The 22,675-nt window shown below is 37.9% G+C and overlaps 2 protein-coding genes across 2 annotated transcripts in view; one reads left to right on the top strand and one right to left on the bottom strand.

Moving 5' to 3' along the window:
- The first annotated feature begins 159 nt into the window (after positions 1-159).
- Positions 160-21,324, top strand: LOC139736373 (adenylate cyclase CyaB-like). The gene is made up of 6 exons (XM_071647128.1): positions 160-297; positions 2,746-3,010; positions 5,162-5,272; positions 12,647-12,772; positions 14,507-14,635; positions 20,912-21,324. Exons 2-5 carry the CDS (start codon positions 2,765-2,767, stop codon positions 14,630-14,632), a joined length of 609 nt encoding a protein of 202 aa, XP_071503229.1. The 5' UTR covers positions 160-297; positions 2,746-2,764; the 3' UTR covers positions 14,633-14,635; positions 20,912-21,324.
- Positions 20,858-22,675, bottom strand: part of LOC139736369 (uncharacterized) — a 120,040-nt gene continuing 118,222 nt past the window's right edge. Inside the window, exon 6 of the mRNA XM_071647125.1 lies at positions 20,858-21,319. Coding sequence (XP_071503226.1) covers positions 20,858-21,319 — 462 coding nt within the window. The remainder of the gene's footprint in view (positions 21,320-22,675) is intronic.

The following is a 22,675-nucleotide window of genomic DNA, read 5'->3' as shown; positions in this document are numbered from 1 at the left end:
GATCGTTATTTTCAAAAATTACCAAAATAAAATTATATATTTTACAATATGCAATCCTAAATGTAAATATTTTTTTGTTCTCTCTCTGATATTTAAGGGAAGCGTATAAATCTCTTTTAGATCTGTGAGTGCTCTGGTCACAACAACGAATTAGGGCAAAGGTTAAGATGCAGACGACGTCCCAGATCGTGTTTGAGTAGGAAATTCAGCCCGAGATTAGCAAAATAGAGGAATAATTTTGAGCGGACTGGTGTTAGAAGTGATTCAACCACTAGACCATATATATCACTAAGACAGGTGAGATTTGCAGTATGTCATGAAGTATCTCCAGAGTATCTTGCTTTGTCGTAGTTGGTGTGAACACGTTAGTCAAGAAGTGTAAGCTCAGTCCCATACCTTTATTTCTGTATAAGTGTAGAGTCTATGGTCTACTAGTATGTGTTCCAGCATGCAAAACTCCATTGGCTGCATTGTGACTGTGAGTGTAGGATCACGTTGTATTATAAACCACTCAAACGCAAAGCTCTAGAAGTAGAATCGTAGAATTTTAGTTTTACTAGATAGCTGCACCACTAATAGTAAATACCACGTGGCACGTGTGCTAGTGTAGGCCTAGCTAGAACAAGTACAGTAACTGTTAGGTTAGTCTATATAAATACTCTAGAATCTAGTCTACTGTCTAGTCCAGACGTCTAAGTAGAAATGTAGATGCCAACTAATGTCTTGGTAATTTCACACACTCACGTCAGTGTCAGTGACATGACAGTGTTTGTTTAGTGTTTTAGGTGGGTTTTTTTTTTGGAGGGGGGGGGGGGGCTAATTTAGGTGTTTTTGGAGTTGAATTAGTAGCTACACTACCACTAACAATTGTTAGAACTATTTTTTTTTTCCATTAGTAAATAGTGGTGAACGTGAAGTATGCAATACACACAGGCCCTCTAGTTCATCATGTTCATGTGGTTCACTGCAGTTGATAACAGAGACTCCAACTCTCCCGTTTTCGACGGGAGATCTCCCGCCGAAAACCCATATTTGCAAAATCTCCCGTTCTCCCGTTTGAGATTTAATTTCTCCAGCCCTGGCTCTTTGTCTCCCGTTGGAAAGGATTTCTTACATATTTCTATCGCATGTTGAAAAAATAAGCCTTAGATAGCACCAGAGAGCATCTAGAACCCTGGGAATTTCGCGCTTCGCACACGTCAACTTTGAGTCTCCCGTTTGCTAGGGGTTTCAGGCGGGAAAATCTCCAGATCAGAAGGTACTTTGGGTTGGAGTCTCTGTGATAATCAGACCAAAGACTATCATTTGATGAGGTCCCTGGTACTGGTTTGACTAAATATAGTCTATACACAGCCCTGTCGCTGTACACAAGTGTCAAGTCGCTGGTCGGGCTAGAGTACCTATATGATTTGACTAGTCTCTGGCAGTACCAGAAGTGGTTTGTGCCCCTGCCCTATGTTTACTAGGCTGAGTAGACTATAGTACTTATGCGAGGTACTTTCTCTAAGGGTCATAGATCATTTAGGAATCCTAATTGAGAACAATCTAGACCATCTAGACCTTCTGTCCCATGGAGGGAATCTAAAACAAATTGTCAGTCCATGGTTAAATTACCTGCTTTAACACAGACATTGATTGTTTCTTTAGTGGCCATAATTAAAACACACTATATACCAGTAATTCAGTTCAGTTCAATTCAGTCCATTTCTGACAACAGAACATAATGTAAACAGAACTTGCAAATAAAACTTTGTAATCAGTGAAGACATATTAATGTCAAACAAAAGGAATATTAATGAAGGGGAAAATGCAGCATACAGTACATCGTAAGCCTTTATTTGAAATGATGGTGATCTGGGAATGGAGTATTGAAGAGAGAGATCATCTCTCAGAGATGCAGAACTAGTTCGCATATGTTGCATTAAAATTGTAATAATAATTATAATAATAATATTAATGATAATAATAATAATAATTGCATTTATATGGCACTTCATACTGGTGTTTCTAAGTGCACTGGTGCTATTCATACAAAAAGACTAGAAAACACAATAACATTAGCAAAACCAGCATAACAGTAACGAGAAGAAGAAGAAAAAATGTATGTGATACAGTGATACAATAATTAATAACTGACTGTGTGTGCTGCCAGAAAAAAAAAAATTACAACTGATTAAACAGGTGAGTTTTGAGAAGAATTCTCAAGTATCACTCCTCTTCTGAGAGAACTACACAGGCCTCAAATTTGCCAGTGAGTCTCATTTAAGATCTTGCTAATTGTATATTTGCATACAAGGCACTTTGCAATCAAAATCCCTAGTTAAATTACTGAACTTTCAGTACTTAAATCTCAAAAACACACTCATAATCTATGTTCAGTTCTAAAGACACTCTTCATCTACAAGTCCCAACATGTATTTGTAAAACAAAAATAACATCAGTATATCGAGCATTTGCCTGTGCAGCTCCTAAACTGAGGAATAATAAATTTTAATTTATATATAATAAATTTACCAACAGAAATTGGAAATCCCCAACTGTGGCTGTCTATAGTCAATAATCAAAACACACTTTTATTTAACTGTTCATTATTGTTAAGCATGTAAGAAGCTCCTTGAAGCTTAGAAGAACTATTTCCCTGATGTGGGTTCTGTCCTTCATAAATTGATATTATTCTAATTGTTTATCAAAAAAAAGGGATAAATGATGAGTTATGATAACTAATGTTGTACTCTCACTATACAGACAACAGGAGCCCTGCTGAATGTTCAGACTTGTCTTGCAAAGACACCAGTCCGCAGTTTTCCAAGGTCTCAGGCAGGTGTGCATGGGTGAAGGAACCATGGCAAAGATGCAATCCAACGTGGAAATCAAAGCCAGCATCAGTGACACCGACAGGCTTAAATCACTGGCTCTTGGACTCACAGATGAAAAGAGATTTGACACGCTGAAGCAGGTTGACACCTTCTTCAACTGCCAGAGAGGACGACTGAAACTGAGACAAACAGTTGTAAACACCACAACTTTTCTCTGTATTTTCAGTCATTTGCCCAAGTTTTACCAATTTGTGATATGAGTTGAAGCTTTTCCAGCTCAATTACAGAGAGAGAGAGAGAGAGAGAGAGAGAGGGGGAGAGAGGGAGGGAGGGAGGGAGAGAGGAAAAAAAGATTAATTATCTTTGCAGATCGAGTTGTATAGTTCAAATGGGTGCAAAGTCACTAATGCATGCATGATGTTCAAAATCTATGCTATTACACATACGTGTAATAGACAAAGATACAAGGCAAATGTTGCTAATAAGCCATTTGGGGAAGTTTTCATGACTAATGTTTGAGGAAAATAGATTGTTATAAAATCTAATTACTCACAGATTTACTAGTTTCTGGCTGTAAACAGTCATTTTTAACTGAAATTTTATTGAAGCTTCATTTTGACACAATATCAGAGATACTTGTAGCATGTGGCACCATAAAGTTGTCATTGCCAAAAGCACTTGCACCATATTCACATTATGGCCACATGTTGAACATGCAAATCAAGACCTGATCTGCCATTTGTCTGCGACTGATATGAGATGGCTGTTAGTATGAACACTGACATCCAGCTGTGGTAATTTAATTCACATCAGTGCTGTCTTAAACTAATTCACATCAGGTTTCACAAGAAAAAAAAAAAAGATAACTACATGTACTTATAAGGCAAGAATTTTAACACTCAAGATTGTGATATCCTTGCATTTGAGCAATCAATGCTGTTCATTTGAGTGAAATGCTGCCCTCTCTTATCAGAAAATAAACAGTGAACTTTGTGTTTCATAATGGAATGAACTACTGGTTTGATACAAGCAGAGATGCCAAGTTCAAAAACCTTTTATGAGTGAGATTTTTATGACTCGGCGCTCACGCACATGCGCACGCGAACGAGGAGGGTGTCCCCCTCCCATGGTAGGGAGCTTTTTTAAATTATTAGCTCTTAATGATGCGATGTGGTGCATACTTACGTGACTATTTTTTACTAATTTTGAAAGGCAAAAGGGAAATATACCTTCAATTGCAACTATCACTCTAATCCTTTGAGCTATGCTCCTTATTTTTGGCCCAAATTGCAGACTTCACCAGATGCGTGAGAAAAATGGGTGCCATGCGTGAGATCGTGAGACAGACCCTAAATGCTTGAGTCTCACGCAGAATGCGTGAGACTTGGTAGCTCTGTACAAGTATCATTACAACGATCTTTCTGAGCCCAATTAGAAAAAAAAATGTACCAAAAATAATCAAGTTAATTGGGAAAACAGATCAGTTTTAAAGGATCTAGGTAAATCTGGTCGATGGCTGTAAATTCCTCAGTAGAATTCGCTTCTAAGTGGACTTGCTTTCGAGAGATATGATAATTTGATTTGACAGAAGTTTGTAAGGCCTGGGCAGTTCCTGTGTGAAAATGACATATGTACCAATGAAATTCTATTCCTGTAAGTTTACAATTTTATAGCTGAATATTGGGGTTTTTATCATAGTGACATCAAACTTTTGTGTTTTTTTGTGTAATTTGACTCACTTTTGTGATTTCTTTATGTTAATTTTTCATGTTAAAAAAGCAAAATTAGTCGACAGCCATTCATGAGATGTCGGAGAGGCACTTCTTAGTCTTTGGTTATGTATTATTATCCAGAGTAATCATGAATTTATTGAGATAGAGCTTATCTTGAAGACACCTCAGCAATCTACCAATCATTTCTCTTTATTAACGATGTGCAGAGACTGCTGCGTAATCTTATGACACCTCATTGCCAAGCTTCCTTCTCATACAAAATGAATAAATGGAGTTCATGAATAGTTACAGATTTGAGTATTAGGCATACAGTCAAAATATGTATGTATTGGCTCACATTTACACCTACACAGGCAATTCTGCTGGGACATTTTGTAGTATTGGTATATTCCTCAACTTGGAAACTGTGAATGATTGCATTTTGATGAGGGATAAATGGATACTACTGCAATGGCTTAGACATGCTCCTTTCTCATTTAAAGCTTTAACAGTTTAACTTCATCCATATTGTTTAATGGAATTTGTGCAATTCTGCACGAAAAAAAGGTAAATGCAACATTGAATGAGAAACACTGGTATGTCTTTGTGTATTGTTTTGTGCACTATATACAGAACCAGCCAAGCAGCCCAGCTCAGCTTGTTTACTATGAAAGAGCAGATCGTGAAGGACCAAAGGTGTCTAATTACTCTATCACCCTAATCGATGATGCAGAGAGTTTAAAGGTAATATGATTTACATACATCTTATTTTTCCATTATTTTGCAATGCTCAAAGATTTTTCAAACATGCTGTTTTCTGGTCACTGAAATAAAGTTTATTCAGCTATGAAGATTGACCTTGTGATGGAAATTGCCGCTTCACAAAAGTCCATCCGTAACGCTACAAAAACTTGAATAACTCTCTACTGAGGACTTCAATTTCAGTCAAACTTGGAGGGAAGAGTGGTTACACACATTTTACTAAACATGAAGGTCACCTCAAGGTCAAAGGTCACAGGCAGGGGTCAATGAACTTTAAAACGGCGTGTTTCGATTATGGCTCATAACTTTTGATCCTTATGTCCGTTTGTGACCAAACTTAGATGGTAGATGTCCCTAGGGGAGTTGAAGTTCATCACAAGGTCAAAGGTCACAGACATGGGTCAACAAACTTTTAGGGTCCAATGTTAACCCATTCCATACTAATTTGTGAAATCCCCATAGACTTAATACACAGGGCACCAGGTTCCAGTATGGAACGGGTAAAGTTTTTACGGCGCGTTTTGATTATATGGCTCATAACTTTTGATCCATGTGTCCATTTGTGACCAAACTTGGCTGGTAAATGTTCCTTGGGGAGTTGAAGGTCACCACATGGTCAAAGGTCATAGGCGGGCTCAATGAACTTCCGGGAGTTAGAAAGACATTAATTTCTTCTACGCGAATGGGCGAGACATATTTTGGCACTTGCCTTGTTTTTCTTTTTGTGCAGGTCTGACAAGTATAAGTTTAATCAAGACATATTCACACTTTGCATAAAAGTATCTTCATTTGTTCCACTGCAAAACTATGTTTAGGTAATTACCTTTCAGCTCTAGGCAAGCAGTGATTCTAATCAGGCCAGCAGAGTCACCAAGAAATTTTATCCAGAATAATAATATCAAATATATACAATCTGAGTAAGACTTCAAAGTAAAGGAAACTAGACACAACACATATCATAATCCACTTACATTTTTGCATTTTGGCCAAACATTCAGACTAATATGTAAATACATACCAATACTTTCTGTTGGTTCAAAACTCACAAAAGTGCAGACCAATGAACATGTTATGTAAAGAATGTTCGTTGTGGGTCATTTATGATGACTGTGCAAAATTTTTTGGATGTCAGTAGATGTTTATTCTTTAAACCTTCTTGTCCAGTTTGATGTGCAGAAATATTCAGAATGTGAAAGAGATGCCTTAAATGAATCTAAAATTTGAGAGGGTTGCTATATCTTGCATCTCAAAATGAAGATATGGTTGTTGTGCGATATTCAAAACAACCCCAAGGCATCAATTCAGTACATTCTAAGTCATGAGATCAAATTCAAATCATTCAAATATTACCACTGTAAGTGGCAACAAATGATAATATACCTCCTTGCTGTTATCATACACAGTATACTGTATGCAGAATGATCAAGGTCCCATCAAAACTGGACCTAAAGACGTACAAACTCTCAAGTTTCATGGTCTTTTTTTTAACTCACCTGAGCTGAAGGCTCAAGTGAGCTATTGTGATCGCTCGTCCGGCTCGTCCAGCTCGTCCGGCTGGTCCAGCTCGTCCGGCATCAGTCATGCGCCATGTGTAAATTCTTTACATTTTCATCTTCTTGAAAACCCCGTCACCAATTTCCACCAAACTTGGCAGGTGGCATGCCTAGGGGAATGGGATTTCAGTTTGTTCAAATGGGCACCATGCCCCACCTAGGGGTCCCCAGGGGGGCCTAACCCCTCGTAAATTAAGGAATTAAAAAAAAATCTTCTTCTCTAGAACCAGATATGATAGAGTTAAGTTAATACTATGAGCTAGTACATTACAGATGACTGTAGTTTCAAGCTTCTTCAATTTTCACCAAACTTGGTAGGTAGCATCCCTAGGGGTATAGGATCTCAATTCGTTCAAATGGGAACCATATCCAACCTGGGGGCCCCAGGCCCCCCCCCCCCCCCCCCCCCCCCCATTAAGGAATCTTTTTAAAAATCTTCTCCAGAACTAGAAGTGATAGAGCTACAAAGTTAATACTATGATTTAAAGGGGAAGGCTAGTAACTGATCAGTGGGAATTAGTGGAAATGCTGGGAGACGATTGTTGCAATCCTTATGGGATTCATTCAAGAGTACATTATATTGTTGTGTGAAAATTATTTGCTTCAGAATGGTCTTATATACAAGTAATGTGCAGTTTAATGTTTCCAGGTTAGCATGCCTGGTCAGTGACGGGGCATTAAGCTGCACATTACTTGAATATGAGACCGTTCTGAAGCAAATAATTTTCACACAATAGATATATAATGTACTCTTAAATGAATCCCACAAGAATTGAAACAGTCATCCCCCAGCATTCGCACTGATTCCCACTGATCAGTTACTAGACTTCCCCTTTAATGCTTTGATGACTGCTGTTTCAGGGTTGTTCATGGTAGAATCAGGGGTGCCCCCTGCCTTTATGGTTGGGGGGGGGGGGGAAGGGGGGTCCAAATGGGTACCGATACTTAAAGGGGATGGCTAGTAACCGATCAGTGGGAATCAGTGGGAATGCTGGGGGATGATTGTTCCAATCCTTGTGGGATTCATTGAAGAGTACATTATATCTATTGTTGTGTGAACATTATTTGCTTCAGAATGGTCTCATATTCAAGTAATGTGCAGTTTAATGTTTCCAGGTTAGTGTGCTTGGTCAGTGAGGGGGCATTAATCTGCACATTACTTGAATATGAGACTGTTCTGAAGCAAATAATTTTCACACAATAGTAGATATATAAAATACTCTTAAATGAATCCCACAAGGATTGGAACAATCATCCCTCAGCATTCCCACTGATTCCCACTGATCGGTTACTAGCCATCCCCTTTAAATTGTACATGTTCATCTTCTTCAAAGCCTGTTGATGGATTTTCACTAAACTTGGCAGGTAGCATGCCTAGGGTTTTAGGATCTCGATTTCTTCATCTGGGCAACATGCTCCCCTGGGGGCCCAAACTCTTCACGTTAAGGAATATTTACAAATCTTCTTCTCTAGAACCAGAAGTGATTATTGATAACACAAAGTTGATACCATGGGTTGGTACACTGCAGTTTTCAAGTTTGTTCATTGCAGATCCAGGGGTGCGAGGGAGGGGGGGGGGGGGGGGGGGGGGGGAGGTTGCTGGGGAGGGAGGAGGGATCCAAATTTCGGCCTAAATTGTACATTTTCATCTTCTTCTTGAAAACAACATTAAGGATATTCACCAAACTTGGTAGGTAGCGTTCCTAGGGGGATAGGATCTATATTTGCTCAAATGGGCACCATACTCCCCTTGGGGGCCCAGGGGGCCCAAACTTCCCAAATAAAGGAATAAAAATTAACAAATATTATTCTGTAGAAGTGATAGAGCTTTAAGTTTTTGTTTGTTTGTTTGTTTGTTTGTTTGTTTGTTTTTTCTAAACTGTGAGTAAAACTTTCAAACTTTCAACTTTCAAAACTTTCAAATGTGGGCCTAAATTGTACATTGTCATCTTCTTCTTGAAAACAACAGTAAGGATATTCACCAAACTTGGTAGGTAGCGTTCCTAGGGGGATAGGATCTATATTTGCTCAAATGGGCACCATACTCCCCTTGGGGGCCCAGGGGGCCCAAACTTCCCAAATAAAGGAATAAAAATTAACAAATATTATTCTGTAGAAGTGATAGAGCTTTAAGTTTTTGTTTGTTTGTTTGTTTGTTTGTTTGTTTTTTCTAAACTGTGAGTAAAACTTTCAAACTTTCAACTTTCAAAACTTTCAAATGTGGGCCTAAATTGTACATTGTCATCTTCTTCTTGTAAACAACAGTAAGGATATTCACCAAACTTGGTAGGTGGCATTCCTAGGGGGATAGGATCTATATTTGCTCAAATGGGCATCATACTCCCCTTGGGGCCCAGGGCGCCCAAACCTCCCAAATTAAGGAATAGAAATTAACAAATATCATTCTGCAGAAGTGATAGAGCTTTAAGTTTTTGTTTGTTTGTTTTTTCCAAACTGTATAGGAAAACTTTCCACATGCAGTTTGCTTGACAGGTATTTTTTACCAGTGTGATGGAATATGCAAATGGACACAATGCCCCCAGCTCTCAAAGCTACCCCCCCCCCCCAAGTTTGCAATGTTCTGAGGTAAGAGTCTGCAAGAATGCATGGAAGGTGAACTTGCGATACTCAGGTGAGCGCGAGACCCCTGGGTCTCTTGTTTTTCACAGAACAGTAATATTTTTCACAACCACATATATGCAAACTAAACGAGGAGAAAATATAATTATAATACCCCATAACCCTCTTACAAACCTGCACACACACACACGCACATGCACAAATCAAATCATTTTGATGAAAATTAATGGCTTTCGTCTGTTGTTTTTTTTTGCATGAAATCAATGTAGCGTTGTTATAACCCAGCAGCAAGTTTTTTTAAATGTTTTTTTTAGTTTGTTTTTTAAAGACAAAGGAACAGCTGTAGATATGGAACTATTGACCAAGAGCATAATATGCGTAATATTTCTTTGTTCAAACCTACTGTTGGTAATTCTTAAATATTCGCAAGCTATACCAGCGTTGGCAACCTTTCATTAAGACCTTTGGTTACAACTTTGTTTTTGGATATCTTAGCTATTTAAAAACGGATTTTTATCAAAGAAACTTTGAATTCCTCTTAAAACGGTATGTTCTTTCATATTTCAAAAGTACTTTGTCATTATCTCGCCAAAAGAGAAAAAATAAATACACATCTAAAGCTCCATCTCAACCAAAACTATACCATCCCTTTAACCCTGCACGTAAACTTTCACTGCACACATGCCATGTGATCAGTTGCATGTGATGCTTTTGTGTTGGATTAAAAAAAAAAGAAAAGAAAAACTCTGTTTGTCATTTTATGTAATATTTGAAACAATACCTTGTAGAATTAATATGATTTTACCACAGTGAAAGGTAGAAGAAAAATTATATTCTTCAGTCTGAGTATCCTAGATGACTCTTACTGGTTATGCAGAATGAAGTATTCTTGTTATTTGTTATCTTTTGTTCACTCTTACCAATGCATGGAAAATGCATGAGTCACATAAAAAATTGTTTTTGCCCAGTTTGACCTCAGTGGTAAGAGGAGCCTGATAAAATCACTTGAAGTGATGTTTTCCATGCAGTGGGAAATATCTTAATGAAACCACATCCCTGAAATGTTTCCTGAATTTCACTGAAGAGAAGGGGAGGAAAGAAAATACAATTTCATGCAAAATCAAGCAAGCATTTAGAATATCGCATGTAACAATCCAAAAGAGGGTTACAGAAGGCACACCAAGAGAAATAATGCACACAAACACAACTACGTGTTCTGCTAAAATAATCTGTCACACTTCTTTCTGGTTACAGGATGTTACTAAAATTCTTGTAACCCACTGAGACTTGAGAGAGATGAGAGGGGCATTCTGTGTCTCCCTGACCAGTGTCTGTACACTGGACCAGTTCTATGGAGGAAAGGGGGCTTAACTGTCCCTTCCTGCTAAGGGCGTGGCACATCATGCCCTGAGTCTCCTTTGCGTAATTGCTGGCACCTGCCCTTGTCACTGATTATGAAGGGCTCTAGTCTCTTATAATGTGTTTATTAGACCTCCTGCTTGTACAACGTAAGAGCCAAAAAAGTTTTTTTGTTTTGTGACTTTTTAGAAGAAAAAGTAACGCAAGTATGCAACCACTGGCTAAATTTAGGCTAGTTTTGTCGATTAAGAAAAAGGGAAAGGTTAGACACACAGAAACTGAAAAACACAGAACAATAAGTAGCATATACTGAAATCCTTGCACCTAATATGAAATCCAAAACAAATAATGTTATCAACTTGACAAAGAAGACATTTTTTTTTCTTCTATTTTTTGCCATCAGTCTGGCACATTGTGACATCTTCGGACCATGATATTGACTTAATGCCAGATATGTGTTTTTCAGAATGGTATATTCAGTTTTAAGGGCATTAAGTACGTATCAATAATCCTCATGGAAAGTAATCTTCAAAGCTGTTGCTGTACCATCATTTAGTTTCTTATATATAACAGATTTATTTTTTTGATAGGATTTGAAATGACATCTGAGATATTACATTCACATATCTTTCTTTGTGTGTGTGTGTGCGCGCGCGCACATGTGTACTTGTTTGTCGAGCCCACCGGAGGTGAGGGGAGACTAAGGGATTGCCTGCGGCGTCTGTCCGTCTGTCGTCCGTCGTCCGTCCGTCCGTCGTCTGTCTGTAACGCTATAAAAACTTGAATAACTCTGTACTCTGGGCTTCAATTTGAATCAAACTTGGAGGGAAGAGTGGTCATACAAAGTTTTACCTTCTACCAAGTATGAAGGTCACCTCAAGGTTAAAGGTCGCAGGCAGGGGTCAATGAACTTTTAGGGCCCAATGTTAAGTTTTTAGGGCGCGTTTCAATTATGGCCCATAACTTTTGATCTGTAAGTCTATTTGTGACCAAACTGGGATGGTAGATGTACGTTGGGGAGTTAATGGTCACCACACGGTCAAAGGTCACAGACTGGGGTCAATGAACTTTTAGGGCCCAATGTTAAGTTTTTAGGGCACGTTTCTATTATGGGTCATAACTTTTTATCCATAAGTCCGTTTGTGACGAAATTTAGGTGGTAGATGTCCGTTGGGGAGTTGATGGTCACCACAAGGTCAAAGGTCACAGGCAGGGTTCAATGAACTTTTAGGGCCCAATGTTAAGTTTTTAGGGCGCATTTCTATTATGGACCATAACTTTTGATCTGTAAGTCTAATTGTGACCAAACTGGGATGGTAGATGTACCTTGGGGAGTTAATGGTCACCACAAGGTCAAAGGTCACAGACTGGGGTCAATGAACTTTTAGGGCCCAATGTTAAGTTTTTAGGGCACGTTTCTATTATGGGTCATAACTTTTTATCCATAAGTCCGTTTGTGACGAAATTTAGGTGGTAGATGTCCGTCGGGGAGTTGATGGTCACCACAAGGTCAAACGTCACAGGCAGCGGTCAATGAACTTTTAAGGCCCAATGTACAGTGCATTTGATTATGACTCCTAACTTTTGATCAATAGGTCCATTTGTGAACAAAATATATTTAAAAAAAGGTGTTGTACGTTTATGGGCGAGACACATTCCCGCACTTGCCTTGTTTTCTAGAGCATTAGCTGTATCTTACCAAAAGAAGATTCTCATTTAGTGATATGTGTGCACGTATGAATTAATATCACTTTCCATCAGAGTATGCTGAATTCACTTTCAAGTTCTTGCTGCGCCTTTTAGATTACATTCTAGAGATATCATGATATGCTGTAAACTGCTTCTCTGTTTGTATCCATGACAGAGAACCCTAGGAATGTCACTGGGAGTGAGGGGCATTGTGAAGAAGACACGGACACTGATTATGGTTGGTCAAACCAGAGTACACATAGATGAAGTAGAAGGCTTGGGGAACTTCATGGAGCTCGAGGTGAGTGCAAAGAAATATATTTGAGAAACATGGTGGATTCATCTTACTACACACTTCAAGGATTTAGACTGGTTAAATTACTTGTTTCAATTCGGCAAACTTAGTTACAATCACTGAATAGCTATAGCAGGCAGCTGACGTTAAGAGTGGAATTGATTTGTGACAATGCACCCATGTTCTTCAAATGGAGAGTCTCCATCGTGTGTGAAGTCTTCACAGAATGGTGATATTGGTCTCAATCTCACACTAAAAGTACATTTTTAAGGCCAGGCAATGATGTCATCACTTACAAATCTCCCTCTGGTTTGTTCATGTACCAACGGTGTAGGCAATATCTTTCTTTTAGTCATTAAGTCAGTAATTGCAAGCCCTTCTTCCCCTTGCAATTTGATTCCTTCTAAATTGTTTCCTGAATAGGATGATTTGAGAGATCATCTAAATTAATGCAACGCTGCATACTGGCACTGGTCCGATGGTCCCTGACCAGTAAAAATCACTGTTGGACCAGTAAGTTTTTCAGGAATGAACAAGGAAAACATGTGAAAAACTGTGTACCTTCTGGCCCGATAGACGGTCAGACTAGTAGAAAAAATGGGGTAGTGTGCAGCCCTGATTAATGTCTAAAAAGAAAATTTTGTGAAGATCTCTAGGTACATACTCGTAAATGGGAAACTTGTAAGGCGGGGAATCACCTCATGTAATTTTTATAACTGAATGATGTCACCATCCTAGTAAAGTTTTAAACCTAATAATTCCATTTCTTTTCCACCTTGTATCTATTTTTAATGTTTTCTGTATTATTCTGTTTGTATTATTGTTCTCTATTTATTTAAGTCAACCTGAAAATGGAGTGAATTTTTATTGTACAGGGATGTGTGAGTTGTAATAAATAACCCTTGTCTTTTATATTGAATGGTTGAGGTTAACTTTTGCGTCTGACCTGGTAGTATCTGCTAGGATGAATGTGTGACAAAGTGTTGTATTCGTTGTATCAAGTGTTGTATCAACATTCTGATTAATGAACTTGTCATGTACCAACAGGCAGCAGTGCAAATGCCATGACCTGCTTGCTAGTATAGGTTGGTGTATGGGTATCTGCACTGCTCTCAAATGCAGTGTGCTTCAGAGATTTACATTCATGCACCCCAGTTCATACTGAGTAAACTTTAGTGTATTGCATTATTTACAATGGAAATAAATGTCCAATTCATTGCTTGATTACAAAATCCCAAGAGTTGAAAATGTAACCATGCATTTTTAGTTGATAGTATGCACATAGCCCTAGTGTGGAACCAGCAATTGTCTAAAATTGCCTCTGTACACTATGAATGTTGAATCTAAATGCATGTAAGATATCTGAAAATCACTGAAGTTGTGTAGACGACAGTGCTGCAGAAAATACATTCTGATTTCATGTCATAACAGAGACTTCAGTGAAGATTTGTGAGAAGGTCAGTGGCAGACTCGTGAGGCTATGACATCACTATCCCATGTAATCTGCATGTTTGTTTCCTCCTTCTGATATCATTGTGTTTTTTTTTTGTAACAATTTTGAATGTAAAAATTCAATAATGTTCATATGTGAGGTCTGATTGTGATGAAAACTCCCCCATGCCATTCATAATTATGACTTTACTCCATTTATTGATGTCAACTTGCCGTGGTGTGAAATTTCACTGTAAACTTTGTGATGTTGGAATAAAGATTTTGAAACCATTGCTTTATAATTATCAGGTGGTGCTGAGAGATGGGCAGTCACAGGAAGAAGGGATGACCATTGCAGATGACCTGATGGACAAGCTGTCTATACACCAGTCTAACCTCATCTCTGGAGCTTACATGGACATGCTAGAGTTGTGACAGGTAGGTGAAATGGGAGTAGCAGTAAGATGATAGCACAGAGTGGTTGTAGCATGCTTGAGTTACAGCACTTTGCCGTCATGGTGAAAGCACTGTATCTTTTCCATGGCCTAGTTCAACAAAAAACAATCCATAATGCTAAAGATAATGGGTGCCTTTCAAAGATGCAGATAACAGAAGGTAATATACCAGTAGGCCCTACAGATAAAGATCTTAATAGCATCTGTAGATGTAGACAAAGAAGCTCGCAAGAGGTTGCAAACCTCTGACTAGCCCTGCTTATGTTTTGGTTTGTCAGTCAGAAGTGAAATGTGTGCTCGTTTGATTCTTAGTGTTAATGCTTCAAGCATTATCCACAAGTAAGAGACACCATGGCTGCTAAATACATGCAATTCTTTCCATTGTTGTCCCCTGAATTACAACATTCTTAACCTGTTGAAGACGAGTCCCAAGTAAACTTGGGCAAGCATCTATGGGAAATGTGTGTTGTAGCAAAATCAACCCGTCCTCAACAGGTTAACCTGTTGAAGACTAGTCCCAAGTACATGTATATTCACGCTGGTGTCTGTGGAAATGCATATTGTGGCAAAATCGGCCCATCCCCAATAGGTTAACACAGGCTTTGACCATCGAGCTAGTAGCACCATGCTATGCAGATATCATTTGCTTTGTATAGTCACACAGGAGTGGTGAAGTTATAGATAGGCAGAAGAAAATCTGGGAGATGAAGTTTATATGTAAGCTTTCAATAATACAACCTACACCTTTCAAAAGATGCATTCATCTCTACATTGTGCCAGAAAATTTGTGCTGCTATGAAAGTTGTTTTGAAAGGTCAATGGACAGGTTTTCAGTGTGTTTATTTGACCACTAAATGTAGAAACTTGGTACTTTCTATCAATCTTTTTTAAAAGGACGAGTCCACCTTTATATACATAAGGATCGAATGAATACAGCAATATTAGTAGAACACATCATAGAAAGTTTGAGGAAAATCAGACAATTCGTTCAAAAGTTATAAATTTTTAAAGTTTCTGCACAGTCACTCCTGGATGAGAAGACTACTGCAATGTATGATGTCACGTGCATAGAATGATTTAAGGAAAATACTATGTATAAACAAGAGAATTCCGCAAAATTTCATTTGTTGAAAAAAAGTATACTTTTCCCTGACTGGCTACTGACATATGTTAAGGGTAATAATCATTCCCCCTGCCTTCTGAAAGAGGCAAGTCAAGTGCACTATTATTATGCGAGAAAAGTGAAAATATGTTGAATTTTCTTTTTATTTTCCTTATATCGTTCTACGCACGTGATACGCATGCTGTAGTAGTCTTCTCATCCAGCAATGATGGCACTGAAACTTCAAAAATTCATAACTTTTGAATGGATTGTCCAATTTTCCTCAAACTTTCACTGATGTGTTCTACTGATATTGCTGCATTCTCTTCCTTATGTATATGAAGGTGGACTTGTCCTTTAAAGACTACATACATTATGATCACATATCTCTTTACACATATTGAGTTTTCATCAATATTTTTTTTCTACAAATCTGTTAATCAATCCATTTATTTATTTGCTCATCTGTCTATCTTCTTACATTTCAACATCTTGATGCCTTCTCTTTTCTCCATTCTCACCCCATCTTTTCCTCTCTAACATCTCCATTGACAGAATCAGTCACTCCATGACAAGTAAAATATTCACGTAGTCATGATACCAATCTTTTATTGAGATCATTTCTGTACATAAAAACATATCTTGATCTGTACTCTATTTTCAACTTTACAAACAGAATGACAACCAAAGTATTGGCATAGTTTTATACAAAACAGTCATGTTTGTACAAAAAGAAAGAAAAAAAAAGACAAAGTACAATACCACAAAGGGGTTGTATCGGGAAGCACATTGTAACCTATTCCACAATATCAATGTACACTGTATCACCTGTGGATGTTGAGAATACGTTAGTGATGAATGAATACAAACATATAACCATCATGGTGCAGGTAACAAAGGAAATAAAGAGAGACAGCATGAGAGAGAGAGAGAGAGGAAAGAGAAATTTGGCAGGATCATTTACTGCAATTATTGCTCGACAGTGACGTATCTGCATCACTTTTGACAAAACTCACTCATCATAGAGAGGATAAATGACACCTGATCACTTGCAATATGCGCCAGTGATTTCCTACACGTGTGCTTTTGAATTGGATGAAACTGTTATTCTGTGATGATTCAATGTATATGATTTACCTCAGTTTAGGCATATTCTGTCCTGTATGTGACATATATGAGAATGGCTTGCTTAGAAGTTACTCAAAACATGGTAGGGTTAATATGTACACTGCAGCCATGGACTGTACCTGCTAACATATTTTGGATGTATCCAAAGTCACGTACATATGTGTTGCGAACTTGAAACACACCAAAAAAAAAAAAATGAGGTCCAAGCAAGATCAAGAAAATAATAATTACACATCCAACTCACTTCTCACTTTATATGAAAAACAAAATTGTGAAACAAATATTCTGTACAGTTAATTATACAAACAAATTCTAGGAAGTACACAATAAGTAGATCCACAACTATGACCACTGACACAAAGTTTGCATGATGTATTCACAAAGCTACTTGTTTGACAAAGATGTGTGAAAATTCAAAGAGGAATACCTTTCTGGTGCAATGAAATACTTGAATGAAATTTGTATAACTAATTTTAAAAAGTTCACTCAGCAAAATCTGTTTAATGGCATGAATCTATCACTTGACAAGTGATTGTCAAATGATATACTGTGAAGTCACATCTTCAAATAAATAATTCTGCCTAATGAGCGCTTGTCCAGCATGACCAAGTGTACTTCAGCATGACGTTAGATTGCCTGCTTTTTTCCTATCTATTCTGACATCACCGGAGCCTGCATCCTTGTTGGTCCAACTATGACCGAGTGTGAATGCAAAAAAAGAGATAATAGAAATAATTATAATCACACTTCAGTATGGTGAGACTGTCTTTATGCCATGGCTGAGAGTAAGCCTTCGTCATCCCTCTTCTAATCTAGTCACAATATATGGGAAGCACAAAACACACTACAGATATGTACACTCACGGTGCATGCTGATGACACAAGAGAACAACACACTTTACAGCACTGAAAGCAAAAGCTTTGGGAATCTACAAAACAAGTAGGCTCACAACTAGCTGGATGGGAACTCTTGTAAACGTAATGAGACAACATCAGCTTCATACCTTTATTGGTCATTGACATTACATATGGAATTCTGTGTGCAAAGTTGACTGGAATATGCCAGAAACATTCAGAAAGAGAACAGGAGAAATCTCAAAGAGTAGATCTGTTTCCCATTAGCACAGTTTTAAGGCGAGTAAGACAAAAGCCTGCATGTTGTGTTTTGATTGCATTTTATGCATAAAAATTGATAGATATTAAAAATCACTTAAAAATTAAGAGAACTTCAATTGACCGAAAACAGACAACTGCATTACAAGCCAGCATTTCCTATTATCCATAATGGAACCACATGTGTGAATTTATTGTACCCCCACACAGAGTCACATACACACCGATCAATAAATCCCACTGTTACACAAAAATAAAAACTGAGGTACTCAAAAGTTTTGAATAGTTGGTGCTCTGAATGAGAAGTCAACTGACATGGAATACAGAAAACCCATTACAATGCATTTCTACTGAATACTCAGGTGCACTTTACTTTCTGAATACAAAGAAGTTTCAAGAGATTATTGTGAATAAAACACTGTGAATACTTGAGTGTTGGCTGGATACAGCATACAAACTTACTTCCAAATCATCATGTAGAATGGACATTGGCATGTGACATTAGGAATCTAAACTTGAATAGCGATTGTAAAGTACATGTTGTATAACAAAATGAAAGGATATGTCTTGGTATTATTACCCTGTGATTAATGATAACATTTGTGATTACTCAAGTGATAATTGCATCCTTAGTATACCCCCCCCCCCTTCCAAAAAAAGAAAGAAAAGAAAGAAAAATAAAAGAAAAATAATAGCAGTCGTTTATGCCGCCAGCGGCTGGCCAAATCCAGAAATAGAAATTTCATTGAAATGCAGATATCCACTGACTGAAGGACAAGGAATCCTATTTTCATATGGTGAAGAAAACTCTTGTGTGGGTTTATTTACATGACCAAGAGTAGATTTATTCCATTAAGAACCCATTTAAACAAGCCTTCATCTCACACTTAACAAGTGCTGCAAAGCCAATAGGTGAATACATTACTGGGGGTGCCTATAACAGACACATTCACACGGTTTGTATATTACCACCAGACTAGATGCTACAGTGAAGCAAGTCATATAGCATCTAGCCTCTGAATTCTATACACACTGAATACAAGTATTGTCTGGTTTTTATCTGACAATGCACAGCATTAACATCATGGGCAACAGCAAATTAGAACAAGGAAATCTTGGAAAGTAAAGCTAAGCATTTTCTCCATCCCTCAGTCCTTGTAAATTTGGGTGTACACGGAAGTCATCACACTGCTGATTGTATTTTAGCCATCGTCATCCAATAGATAACAAAACAAAACACACCAAAACAGATCATCAACTTCAAAGCCATTTTGATGAAGTTGAAATGACTCACATTACCTCTCTTTTTTTGACCATGCAGAATACTGTGACAAATATTTACATTTAATCTCATCGATCCCTTTTCCAGCTCCGTAGGGAGAAATCATTGGTACCAGTCTTGCCAGCTGTTGTACCACTCTTTCTTCTACTCCTGTGCAATTGCTTCTATCAAGTGCTCTACTGCAAGATGGCATCGCAAATATTTCTATCCTCTATACACACATAATCCTTGAACTGATTTGGTTCTGAAATAAGTTATTGCTAATTGAATTGATTGAATTTACACTAAAAAGTTTGTACATCTTGTCTACATAAAAGGACTTGCATATCCACACCAAAAAAAAAAAAAAAAAAAAAAAAAAAATACAGATAAAAAAAGAATAGAGGAAATATGGAAACAGGATTATTAACAATTTTAGGACTAAGTACTTGACATTGTAATATGCGCACATGTGTACAGAGTACATTGAAAGAAGAGGGAAATCACAAAAGAGGGGAAACCTATGGTTCGTATCAAATGCTTAAAAGCCTGTATACACAAGTACTTTCATAATTATTGGAGTGACCACACTGGTGTTTACCTCTAAACTTAATAATTTTTCTCAAGTCATACACATGTCTATCCTCTCCTCTCCCTTGCTGCAGGAGTAGTGACATCACATTTTTATCTACAGGACTCTTCAATGTCACTATCATATTTTCAAGTCAAAAATGTACATTCAGTTAATTTGGTCTCTTGCACTGGAAAAAAATGCCACTGTTGCAGCCACTACTCTCACTTCATCAAAAATTATCTTTTTTTTCCCCCACTTTAACTTGGAACTTACTTGTGGTACAAACTTTGTTCACCATTAGATATTTTGTTAATGATGACAGAAAGTCCAGCGTCTTGGAGCAATGTGTTGGTTCAAGTGTTATAGTCACAAGACTGGGGCTCCCTAAAACTGCATTACTCAAGGAAGAGGTCACACAGAGTACTGTGTATTTTGACCAGATGTCGGCTCAGGAGAGGATATTAATGCACACTGCTCTGTACATTCTTTCCCATTGTGTAGAATGGTTAAAATATCAGTAGTGAATAGATAGGTAGATGAATGGTAGATGTATTACCATTAAGGCAAATATAGGTAAACACTGTTATAACCAGGTCATTACACCATTTAAACTGCTTTTTACAAAGCATTTTGTTTCTAGCTGTATTTTTTTTTCTTTCCTTTCATGTGCTTTAAAATGTTACAGGTAATACTGGGAGTCTGTCATATCTGCACTTCGTGTAATTGGATGAATGTGAATGGTTACAGTATATACTCTTACTGTACTTTACCAAGGTAGAGTACTCTACTTGCACACCTTTACACCTTTAGTTTTATGTCATGAATTGCTCAGCATTTGTTTTGGCATTCCAGTATCGTATGGTTTAGATGTCACTGGTTGTAGCATACAATTGTATTCCCACACTGTGGCTGGTCATTTTAGTGGTAGAATCTCTATCTATCATACTGCTGAAAAACAAGTCATAATATTTTCATGTTTATTTAATTTTTTTTCTAAGTGAGATAGAGGTAAGAGAATGAGATGGTTTTACGAGTATCCATTCATCATTCCCATGACTGAACTGTGTTCCTTTGCCCGCAGTCGGAGAGCGGCGATGCTGTTAGTACGTCTGTCAACGCCCCCTACCCCTTCCACAGCCGAGTGCATTTCTGTGTACTGACCATTGTAAGCATTGAGCCCACCCACCCCAGATGGCGACATGAAATTAGAGCCAGGGCTGCTCGCTGAGCCAGCAACTGTAGAGGGCGGCATACTGGACGGCATTGATGTCATGGAACTCATCTGACTCATGGTGTTCATGACCGAGGCAGCAGCGCTGTTCATATGCTGGTTGGACACACCCATGAATGAAGGGAGTGAGGACTGTGGTGCCATGCAGGAGTTGATGGGGGCTTGTCCGGGCATCTGTGGTTGCTGGGCAACAGGAGACATGGAGGATGCGAGGGGGGATGCCATGTTTGCTGTGGCCCACGGTGAGCTTTGATGGAGCTGAAGAGAAGCAAGTTAATCAAAAAGGAAAATTATGGTTAATAACAAGCTCCTTTAAGATACAAATATCAAAATTAATGTAGTCATTATCACATTCTTTGATTCTATCAGATACTTTGGGCCTGAATGGGGTCAAAAGTGAGCTCCACATGCCGTGATTTGTTTCTTGCTTTTGTACTAATTTTGGAGTTCAAGTCACATGGAGGGTGGTTGAATGAATGTCATTCTTATGATGCTCATTACTTACATGTATGTTCCTCATTAGTAAAAGTACTCAGCTATGACTGCAAATTAACTATGTACAATGAGATCTTGGCAAGACCTGAATTGAATGAAATGTATTCAGCATTGCACATTAGAAGTTTGATATTACATACTTGGAGTAAGTGTGAAGCAGTGATTGATAACTTTGTCATCCCAAAGATGTACTCGAATTCAAAGCTGATGTAAAGTGTATATTGTAATTTAAGTAAAATGTTACTTTTTGGAAAACTAACTCTCTTGTCAAGGAAAACTCTTATTTCCATTGTCTGTTTTCCTCGGTCATGAGCATAAACTCACTTTCCATTACATTCACAATAAATACATGGATTTCAAAATGTCTAGGGGTCTAGCCATAGACAAAGCCAGTTCAGTTCAACCCTCATTTGTAAAGAGTGTATTGTGAGGGAATGTCTCATGTGTTTGGAGATATCAGGGCCTCGTTGCATAAAAGTTATTATTGTCGTAACTTTGCCATCCAATGGTAACTACCATGGAATTCTTGATTTTGATTGGCTGTTGAATATTGTTACCATTGTAGTTACCATTGGATGGCAAAGTTACCACAATAGTAACTTTTATGCAAGGGGGCACTGATCTTTCTGATTATGGTCACTATCCCAAAAGTATGAGAACTGCTTCATTCCTCTAATTCTCTGTGAATTTCTGCCCAACACCATTTGAAGGCAGCTGGTGATATGAAGATATTATGAATCATATACCACCTCAAATTCCTAATTCAGAAAGCAGTTAAAAATTGTACAGAGCACTCCCATTATAACAAACACATTTGTAACAAAATTCTGGTTACAATGAAGTGAAAATTCAGGCCGCAACATTATCCGCTCTATGCTTTTTATTGTTTATTTGTTCGGTATAACAAAATTTTGATATGACGAAAGATAACTGCCGGTCCCGAGGACTTTGTTTTAACGGGAGCCCACTGTATATACAATTACTCAACGCAGACGTCATTGTCAGAGCATTGTCACAATATGATCCAGAGACATCTTTCCAATAGCGTTTCTAAATGAGGGCAATAATACTTTTCTGGTAGAGCAGTATACTGTATCATGACATGAACAATCACTGCCA

Source organism: Diadema antillarum, unplaced genomic scaffold (genome assembly GCF_040938485.1).
Source record: "Diadema antillarum isolate AM-2024a unplaced genomic scaffold, OU_Dant_1.0 seq00000641_RagTag, whole genome shotgun sequence".
Taxonomy (NCBI): Eukaryota; Metazoa; Echinodermata; class Echinoidea; order Diadematoida; family Diadematidae; genus Diadema; species Diadema antillarum.
This window is presented reverse-complemented; position numbering and strand designations above follow the sequence as displayed.

Coding starts and splice junctions, on each gene's coding strand:
- LOC139736373 (XM_071647128.1), top strand. CDS start 2,765: ATGTTCAGACTTGTCTTGCAAAGACACCAGTCCGCAGTTTTCCAAGGT. Junction 3,011..5,161: donor TGAAACTGAGACAAACAGTT/GTAAACACCACA, acceptor CACTATATACAG/AACCAGCCAAGCAGCCCAGC. Junction 12,773..14,506: donor GGAACTTCATGGAGCTCGAG/GTGAGTGCAAAG, acceptor TATAATTATCAG/GTGGTGCTGAGAGATGGGCA.